Source organism: Prunus dulcis, chromosome 2, assembly GCF_902201215.1.
Source record: "Prunus dulcis chromosome 2, ALMONDv2, whole genome shotgun sequence".
Taxonomy (NCBI): domain Eukaryota; kingdom Viridiplantae; phylum Streptophyta; class Magnoliopsida; order Rosales; family Rosaceae; genus Prunus; species Prunus dulcis.
Genome location: NC_047651.1, coordinates 18,149,554 through 18,158,798, shown reverse-complemented (window position 1 = coordinate 18,158,798; position 9,245 = coordinate 18,149,554). Strand labels below are relative to the sequence as shown.

General features: G+C 38.4%; 3 protein-coding genes across 4 annotated transcripts; 2 read left to right on the top strand and 1 right to left on the bottom strand.

Annotated features, from left to right (window-relative positions):
* Window positions 1-345: 345 nt before the first annotated feature.
* On the top strand, window positions 346-1,489 carry LOC117618792 (acidic endochitinase-like). The gene has a single exon (XM_034348519.1). It carries the CDS (start codon window positions 402-404, stop codon window positions 1,341-1,343), a length of 942 nt encoding a protein of 313 aa, XP_034204410.1. The 5' UTR covers window positions 346-401; the 3' UTR covers window positions 1,344-1,489.
* Window positions 1,490-1,945: 456 nt separating this feature from the next.
* LOC117617581 (rRNA-processing protein FCF1 homolog) lies at window positions 1,946-5,069 on the top strand. Its single transcript, XM_034347013.1, has 9 exons — window positions 1,946-2,158; window positions 2,263-2,328; window positions 2,411-2,516; window positions 2,742-2,784; window positions 3,031-3,103; window positions 3,413-3,500; window positions 4,333-4,389; window positions 4,474-4,552; window positions 4,828-5,069. Exons 1-9 carry the CDS (start codon window positions 2,088-2,090, stop codon window positions 4,839-4,841), a joined length of 597 nt encoding a protein of 198 aa, XP_034202904.1. The 5' UTR covers window positions 1,946-2,087; the 3' UTR covers window positions 4,842-5,069.
* A 35-nt stretch (window positions 5,070-5,104) lies between these two features.
* LOC117617579 (E3 ubiquitin-protein ligase MBR1-like) lies at window positions 5,105-8,277 on the bottom strand. 2 transcript variants are annotated; one of them, XM_034347012.1, is made up of 8 exons: window positions 8,146-8,277; window positions 7,776-7,921; window positions 7,471-7,659; window positions 6,554-6,624; window positions 6,290-6,436; window positions 6,049-6,186; window positions 5,745-5,956; window positions 5,105-5,627 (listed from the first exon to the last, which is right to left on the bottom strand). In XM_034347012.1, the coding sequence occupies exons 2-7, from the start codon at window positions 7,906-7,908 to the stop codon at window positions 5,750-5,752; spliced, it is 885 nt and encodes a 294-aa protein (XP_034202903.1). In that variant the 5' UTR covers window positions 7,909-7,921; window positions 8,146-8,277; the 3' UTR covers window positions 5,105-5,627; window positions 5,745-5,749. The 2 variants fall into 2 exon arrangements, with proteins under 2 accessions (XP_034202903.1, XP_034202902.1); XM_034347011.1 differs by lacking the exon at window positions 8,146-8,277 and having other exon boundaries at window positions 7,776-8,118.
* Between the last annotated feature and the right edge of the window lie 968 nt (window positions 8,278-9,245).

Here is a 9,245-nt window from a genome sequence, read left to right as displayed (position 1 = left end):
ACCAGCTAGCTAGGTGGTTCCTAGCAGTTACTGTATGCTTGCTTGACTTCAAGTCAAGCACATGATCTGTTCACATTGTTTTGTTTAGATGGAAAATTAAATCTTGCAATGGCAATTGCCAAATATGTTTGACAAAGTTGAAAAATCCATCTCAATATGTTTAGTAATTCAACCTTGCTTTTGTTACCACTAACTAGGATAATTTTTTAGTTTGGCATAATGGGGATCAAACTCCAAAAAAATCCTTCTATGGCTAAATACTGTTATCTAACTTGTATACTTTTCTCCTTAGTAATTATTACATATGTTTGGCAAGAACGCACAAAATTGACTAAGAAACAAAGCTCCAAATGTCTTCCCAAACTCAGACCCTGCAAAGTCTATAAATAGATTAATCCCGCATGAGCCTTTGGCATCAAACTCATAACACAACAACTATGGCAGCCTTGTTCACCAAGTTTTGTTCTCAAGCTCTCATTATCTTCCTACTACTTCTCCCAGCCTTGTTTTCCCAATCCTATGCCGGAGTCGTTGTGGTTTATTGGGGTCAAAATGGTGGTGAAGGCTCACTCACAGACACATGTAACACTGGAAAATATCGAATTGTAAACATAGGATTTCTCTCAAAATTTGGCAATGGCCAAAAACCTGAAATCAACTTAGCTGGCCACTGTAACCCAGCATCAAACGGCTGCCAAGGAGTGGGGGCTGGCATCAAAAACTGCCAAAGCAAAGGCATCAAGGTCTTGCTTTCGATCGGTGGCAGCGCAGGGAACTATGGACTGTCATCTGATGCTGATGCTAACAGTGTAGCAGACTACCTATGGAACAACTTCTTAGGGGGCCAATCAAACTCAAGGCCTCTAGGCAACGCCGTTTTGGACGGCATTGATTTCGACATCGAGGAAGGTGGACCTTTCTATGCTGCACTTGCTAGGAGGTTGTCTGACTACAGCAAAAGAGGCAAAAAGGTCTACTTAAGTGCAGCACCACAATGCCCATTTCCTGACCAGTATCTCAATGGCGCTTTGTCCACCGGCCTCTTTGACTATGTTTGGGTTCAATTCTACAACAACCCTCAATGTGAATTTACCACCAGCAACCCCAATGCCTTCAAGAACTCATGGAACAAATGGACCTCCTCCATAAAAGCCGGCCAGTTCTTCGTCGGGGTTCCGGCTTCCCGTCAAGCTGCTCGCAATGGCTTTGTGAATCCAAATGATCTGAAAAACCAAGTGTTGCCTTTTGTTAAGGGATCTCCCAAGTATGGAGGTGTCATGCTCTATGATAAGTTCAACGATGACAAGAGTGGCTATAGTTCTCAAATTCGAGGCAGTGTGTAACTTCAGCCCTGACTCTGACTATCAGAAGGCTTAAAATAAGTAGAATAAAGCAGTAATGCTCTATCGTCGTTTTTAATTATAATAAAAGTTGATGATGTCAAAATCTTAAGCTTATCATCGTATATAAAGTTATTACTATAGCACAATCTTTAGAGTGTATGATTTTCAATAATAATAATAATAATAATAATAATAATTTTCCATTTGCTTTGAATCTCGATCACACTAATCTTTTAATCACTTAAACTACAAGTTTCCTTGTAAAACGACTAAAATTTTAGTCATGTGACATAAGATCAAATTAAGAAAATTAGTGTCAGAAAACAAAAAGAAGGACTGTCCACTGACTAAACTAATATCACCATCGGAAGATGAAGGCGATCCTTTGCTTCAAGTCAATCATTGAATTTGTAAATTCTCACAGTAAAATATATTGACCAAACGATGTAATCCAAAGCCTGTAAAAAAATGTTTAGCTCTAAAACCCAAGCCGAGGTAGTGTTGGGCCTGGACTCAACCAGGCCTGTTACAGATTCAAAGCCCAAATTGCGGCTAAAGCCATTATTGTCGTCGTCTTGTCCTTCTTCCTGTCTGCCCAGCCTGACTAACCGACCCAAGTGCGAAGTTGAGCTCTCTCTCTACTTGTTGGTTTCCGTAGGGTTTATTAGGGACAAAGTAAAAGGTTTTAGGGTTCTGCGCAATCCCAAATTTGCAAGCTTGTTTTGCTCTGTGATCAACAAAGAGATGGGGAGGGCACGCAAAGGCCCTAAGTTCGCAGTCATGAAGAAGGTGGTTACCTCCAAAGCAATTAAAAGGTGAGCCTTTTGATAAAATATTTCTTATTTGTGTTTATTTCTTCGATTTTCTTCATAGGAAACTTTATCAGTTCAATCTTTTTTGTTATACGTTTTAAATTCAGCTACAAAGAGGAGGTTCTGAACCCAAACAAGAAAGATCTCACCAAAGAAAAGCTACCAAGAAATGTGTAAGTTTTTTTATCAAGTCTTTTTCAATTTGTTGCTTTTGTTTATTGGTTTGGGCATAATTATATTGTCTTTGTAATTTAGGCCAAATGTTTCGTCGGCGCTTTTCTTCAAATACAACACTGCTTTGGGGCCGCCTTACCGGGTTTTGGTCGATACTAACTTCATCAATTTCTCTATTCAGAATAAGGTGAGTGTTCAATACCATGCATATAGCCGTCTTACCTGGATTTTATTTATTTATTAGTGAATGAAACATCTTAAGCATCTCTATAGTTATGGTTGCAAAATCTTGATGCATGGTCTTTGATAAGTTTAAGCTCGTTTTGTTCTTTTTGATGAGCCAAAGCTCTAGCTAGAAGCTGTATGTATTGGGCATAGTTTAACTTCTGTTTTTCACTTTCACTTTATGCAGTTGGATTTGGAGAAGGCAATGATGGATTGCCTATACGCAAAGTGTGAGTCTTCAATCACTCGTTTATTCACTTTTATGTATTAAATGTTTATGGGGAACTGGTTTTGAATCTTGAATTTCAATACAAGAAATCTGTACCTCGTCTTGATTGCAGACACTCCTCTGTTGGTGGTTTATAATGGTCGCCAAAGTATCATTTTGGTTTTCTGTACAATGAATGCTGGGGAGTGTGCCATCATTCAGTTTCTCTTCTGTTTTATAACAACTTGCGTATCTTTTGAATTTATAGGCACTCCTTGTATCACGGATTGTGTAATGGCAGAGCTTGAGAAGTTAGGTCAGAAATATCGTGTGGCTCTGAGGTATTTTCCCATGTTCTCTACTAATATATTTCATGGCAAAATGGTTTGCAATTGGTGGATGCACAGATGCATGTCTTGTACTACCATCCCTCTTCATTGTTCTGTCTAGCAGTTTTTTACTGTTTGTTTTTACATATTCTATTTGTTTGATTGTGTTTTTTTTCTTCTTTTTTTCTTTTTTTCCCCTCCTCTGTTGGTCGGGTTCTAACCAATGAGTTGACTCCAGCTTCACTCATTAGCCTTGGTAATTTGTTTGCTTGAAGTGACAAAAATAGTGTTTTTAACAAAGAAATTATTGTATCCTGACAGGATTGCCAAGGATCCTCGTTTTGAGAGACTACCCTGCACTCATAAAGGAACCTACGCTGATGACTGTCTCGTTGAAAGGGTTACTCAGGTATGATTTACACCAAGTAACTGCACTTTCCTGGTTTGTTTTTTGGAGTCTTTACCCCTTCTCTTTTCATTTGGGGTAGGAGGAGTTGGGAGGGTGAAGTATAGAGGCTTTATAGCCTATCTTCTACTGTACAATTAAGTTTCCAATTTGTGGTATAATTAGTAAGTTGCTGCCTAGACTTGCTGAAGTGTGCTGGATTTTTCCTTGCCAAGTAGTCGTAGCTCAACCTTTGGCATTTGAGAGGCACAAGATTCTGCCCATGTGAACAGATACCCTGTTCTCTTTTTGCAAACAACAGTCTCCCAGTTTGTTCTAATTAAGTATAAAAGGAAAATTTCAGGTTGGAAAAAAGCCACAAATTGCATCCAACCCTTCTGAGAAGGCATTGAACTATGGATGTTGCTTTATAACTAAAATGGTGGATCTTTGCTACTGCGTGAATGTTGAAATTTGTGTTATAGTTATTTGCTACAGTGTGTCTGGACTGTCGCACGTTTCATTCACATTCTTCTATGTTTATGTTGTACTTAAGCAAACGACCAGAGTCTGCATGTAATGTTAGAAGTGGGATAGTCAATCTCATTAACAAGAAATCAGGTGGCTTTTGAGGAAAAAAGAAAATGCATATTTTCTTTCCTGAGACAGTTCACTTCAGACTATAATTTCAAAGTTTTTCCATTGCAGAGAGTGGTTGTGCATTATCTGTTTTGTATATTCTTTCTGTTAACAGATTGGCAAAGTTACTGGCCAGATTGTGGTGTTTTGGTGATTTCTGTTGCAGCTTATGAGAATTTTCTGATATTGACTGAGCACCTTGTTTTGTTGGGTACAGCACAAATGCTACATTGTTGCTACATGCGATCGAGATTTAAAGCGAAGGATCCGAAAGGTGGAATAGCAATTTCGAACAATGTTATGCGACATTACGACGTTAATGTGTAACAACTGTGTAACTTTGCTTGTTTAAGTGCAGATCCCTGGTGTGCCAATCATGTACATCACTCAACACAAGTATTCAATTGAGCGGTTGCCAGAAGCAACAATTGGTGGAGGTAGGCTTTAGATACCAGTCACAAAAGTATTGTTAATGGTCAATGCTGTTTTATAGTGTTCATAAAGTTTATGGGCTCATGTCATAGATCTTGTCACTGAGGTGTTCCTAAAAAGAACGCAAGATGCTTATGGCCGGTTCTTTTTAATGAATAGGAAGATGAGAGCCAAACTTTTGGGATTTTCTTCGAATGGGATATGCTATACAGTGTTTTAAAAAACTAGTTTACTTCAGGTAAGATACTTATTGATACTTGTATATTTTGTTTTGGTGCAGCTCCAAGATTTTGATGATGGGGATGTGACCTTTACAAAGCAAAAAGACTAGTTCCACCATGTGATGCGAATCACATGCTGTGAGACCACCAACAAAACATCTCTGGCTTTTTTTTTAGTCTTTGATAATTCACTTCATCAAGGCTAAGTTATCTGTTCGAGTTAGATGAGTTTTCTTTCGGCTAGAACTTGTGAACTTTTTTAATTCATACTATCATTAAAGAAGAAATGGATGTCCACATGTAGCAGTAATGGTATTTTGTATTTACTCATGCAACTCCGATAACTTCTGTAGTTAACTGGGTAATTATATCCATTACACAGCAATTCTTTTGGGATCATCAAATGCTAGCGTGCCAAGCTGCATGATCGATTCTGAATTCTCTTCAGAGAATGATGGTTCTTTATTACAAATCAACTCAAATTCCAAACGAAAAGAAATAAAAATAACACAACCCAGAAACAGAGCGCACAAACAACGCACAAAACACAACATGCCACACATACCGATAACTATTTCATTTAAACAAGATATATTACGTTCTTTTTTCTGTAATTACTTCAATAAAGTTGGATGAGTTTGACTCGAAGAAACACTCCAAAGCGCGACGGGTATAGGCTGATTAGGATTCTCCAAGGCTCAAGGTCTTTTTTGAGTAGCGCACTCTTGACTTCCGCTATTGTACGGCAGCTGATAATAATATTACCATTATCCTCATGTTTCTATAAAGACCATAATTATAAATGCCTCGAATCAAAGCCAGCAACCCCTTTATTTGTAAAGCTCCTAAACCCAGAAGCCTGTAATTGTAAACCAAATTAAATAACGAACAGTGAGCAAGTATGAACAGTTAAAAAAAATATAACAGAAAATTTTCTGTAAATGTGGCTTGACAAAACAAAGGACAAAAGAATAACCTTTTTCAAGCTGCAAGCTTCAAATGCACAAAGAATGCTTGGTGTAACCGCACATCACCATCCCAACAGGGGTAGTCTTCTGGGATTATAGCTAGTGCCCTACACATCGGGCAAAGGTTGTTCTTCAGAAGCCACTCCTTTATGCAGTCGGAATGATATTCATGAGAGCAGTAATATAAACTCGCAATCTTGTCTTGGTCCTTATATTCAATCTGCAGAGATTCAACAAAAGATGAGCAAATGCTGCAAGAAAACAAAATAAGGACGGAGTTGGGACAGTTTATCAGAGAACATTATAGCATACCATGCAAATGCTGCAACTATCTGGTTCGTGCACTGTTTCCGATACATGGAGTCTTGTTCTTAAACGGTTCGTAATGGTCGTCTCTGACAACCCAGCTTTCTCCTTGGAAAGCTGTTCCTCCAAGAAACAACGTAGATCCTGCAAGGATACGCGGCCTGTTATGTACTTGATTTTCATGACAGTACGTTTACCTTCATCCCTGCTTATTACGTAACATAAAACTGAAGATCACCCCCCTCACCTCATCATTCAAGTTATCGGCCAAATTCAAAACACGGTAATAATTCATCACTTTCTCCATGCTCGACAAACTCAACATGTGAGACACTGTCCACTTTGGCCATTGCATCTTAGATGCTTGTGTTACTTTTGTACTCGTGTAACTTCCCTAAGGAGAGATTCCAAAGGAAGCAAGCAGAAAAATTAGTTATATAACGAAGACCAAAATACTGAACTAAATTGAAGTGGATTGTTTTGAAGAATGACTATAAGCATGAGAACATACCTTATTTGTCCCATCTGATGATAGGCTGTTGCTTACTCTCTCTACACAACCACCTTCCCTGAGATAACTCCCTGAAAAGAAAAATAAGAAATTCACCACTTGTTTTCTAAATTGCAATAGTCCTCACTAAGAATCATGCACTTCAACAAATAAATGATGAGAAGAGGATTTCAACACAATAGGCACGCGTTAATTTTCTAGGATAGATGAGACAGAATGGAGCACGTACACAGAAGTTTGCGCATACAACCCAAAACCAAATGGCAACGAGTGAAGACGTACAATATATTGCAAAATATGTCTTAAACTCACAATGTGCAATTTTACACACACAAGCATGCCCCAACATAAGGCCACGTCATCAATTATGTTAACTGACAGGAAGCATATGCGGCCATATAACCTTACTTGTGGATAGGCCCCTATGATACCAGAGGCTTAACATTTTAAGTATTGTTATGTAACGCTTAGAATTCTGACGTGAAATTCTATACTCATGAACACGACCCTCGCTTATTGTGGGACAGAGGCGAACACGTCGTCAACTTTATTGATTGACGTGAAGCCAATGCAAGCATACGGTGTTACATATGATACCATGTTAAAATTAGACAATCCGACCCAAAATCACGACAATAGGTGGAGAGACTGAAGATGTTATATCTCACTATGGGACGCTTTATTTTCCCGCCGTGGAATTCTATACTAGCCAACACAATCCTAACTTGCAACGGCACTAAGCGAAACATGCCGTTAATTATATTGCGTGACATGAAGCATATGTGGCCACAGGGCCTTACATGTGGATTCATCTGCGCTGACACCATTTTAAAGTAATAGCATCCAACCCAAAACCAATTGACAATGCTTGGACGGGCTGAAAACATTTATATATTGTGGCGCAAAGCTTGAGATACCTGCGATAGTACTTATATTCTGAACATCATGAAGATCATCTCTGCTCTCTAGTCTTCCTTGGGTAGACAGAGGGGCATCCTCATGAGCACCTAAAGAAATATCTACTAAACTTGAACTTGAACTTGAGCCTGTTGAAACCTCAACTTCCACACACTTGCTGGCTGTAATTTGTGCCTTACTTTGGCTACCTATAAAGGAGACCTATGTTAAACATATTTCAGCTCCCAAAATGAAAACTCACCATACCATACCATATACCATGAAACACAGACATAGACATCAAATTGACAAATTGATTAGTAACCTGCATAACAAGCATCTTGCGAACAATTGGTCCCATCATCCTCGTCATCCAATTTTCTCCTCAAATTCCTTTCACTACAACCTGATACACATTCTAAATTCTTCCCTTTGCATGAACCATTAGCATCATCCATGAAGCGATCCTTCCTGAAATGATCAGGTTGGTCATGATGATTGCCAATCGATAGTATTACTCGGGATTTAGAAGAGCTTGGCATGCTAGAAATTTCAGGACAATTAACGAACAGCTGAATTCGAAATTGAACATAAAGTTTCTCCGAGAAAACCCTCAACTGATGTACTTAAAAATCCAAATCTACTCTAAATAAATATGCGAAAATTGAGTCAACCGTTTGGGAAGCATGACTTACTCAGAAGTTTCCGCTGGGTCTGAATGCAATTTCCACAGAGTCGGCAGCCAACCTAGACCGGTTCGCTTTGTGAAGGAGACAATTAAGTGGCGGTGGATCTAATGCTTTCTGTCCTTGTCAATCTCCAACACCCCATCGTTTTCTTCAACCAGCGGCTACCTACCGCACACGTAATTGATGGCAGATTGACGGCTGAGATTGTGCCGCGAAACGTGGTACAGGTTAGATCTTATTTGCTATTGGCCACTCAAATATAAAAGGAGTTTTTGGAGATTTTATTTTCCTTTGATAAAAGTTAGAGGAGGGCCTGCTTGTCTTGTCACGCAATTGAAAAGTAGCCTTCCTCTATTATTTTTGATGGGGTCCATTTTATTTAGAGAACGACTTTTGTTGACTTTTCTGTTTTGTTTTTTGACATTTTGTTACATGTCGACAAAAGTCACAAAATTATTGGGGGACCAGCGATAATTAATTTGAAAGCTCATGGAAAATATACAACCAGTGATAATAATATAAGTTTTTTGGTGGTTGAGAAATCCCTTGTATAAATACTCCAAAGCTCAAAGCTCAAAACTCAAAACTCACTTCGCCGGAGCATCCTCCTTCCTTCCTTTCAGAACATGCATGAATGTTCTTCATTGGCTTGTTTGTTTCCGTTCAGCAGGTTGAGAGATGGTTGTCCTTTTATCAGATAATAAAATTTGAATCTCTAACAAAGAAAAACATCCTGCTTCCTGCAAGAAGAATGGTTTATTCATATTTTTTTCTTCTTCTTTTTTCTTTCACGTTCCTTCATCTTCATTACTTCCATTCTTTCGAGTGTGCTGCAAAGGTAGCTCGTCCTTTGCAAAAGGATATTTTGTGCTTCATATATATATTTGTGTGTGTGGAAGAAGATTACAAAAGGATTATAACGGTATACAGGCCTAATATTTTAAGAGACTCCGTTTCCTTAAGAGGCTAAGGAAATTATCATATTTCTCTAATAATTCAATCCTTCTCGATCGCTCTTTAAAAAGAAAAATAATGATATTCTTGCATCTACAAAAATATTCTTATACAAAGTAAAAGAGATTCTGATGCACAAGGAAATTGGAATC

Bases quoted from the DNA above. Each gene is read 5' to 3' on its own strand.
- LOC117618792 (XM_034348519.1), top strand. From the start codon at position 402: ATGAGCCTTTGGCATCAAACTCATAACACAACAACTATGGCAGCCTTG.
- LOC117617581 (XM_034347013.1), top strand. From the start codon at position 2,088: ATGGGGAGGGCACGCAAAGGCCCTAAGTTCGCAGTCATGAAGAAGGTG. The intron at 3,104-3,412 runs GTATTTTCCCAT...GTATCCTGACAG, and splicing joins AAATATCGTGTGGCTCTGAG to GATTGCCAAGGATCCTCGTT. The intron at 4,390-4,473 runs GTGGAATAGCAA...GTTTAAGTGCAG, and splicing joins TAAAGCGAAGGATCCGAAAG to ATCCCTGGTGTGCCAATCAT.
- LOC117617579 (XM_034347011.1), bottom strand. From the start codon at position 7,992: ATGCCAAGCTCTTCTAAATCCCGAGTAATACTATCGATTGGCAATCAT. The intron at 6,187-6,289 runs GTGAGGGGGGTG...GTATCCTTGCAG, and splicing joins CCGATAACTTGAATGATGAG to GATCTACGTTGTTTCTTGGA. The intron at 5,957-6,048 runs GTATGCTATAAT...GAATCTCTGCAG, and splicing joins ATAGTTGCAGCATTTGCATG to ATTGAATATAAGGACCAAGA.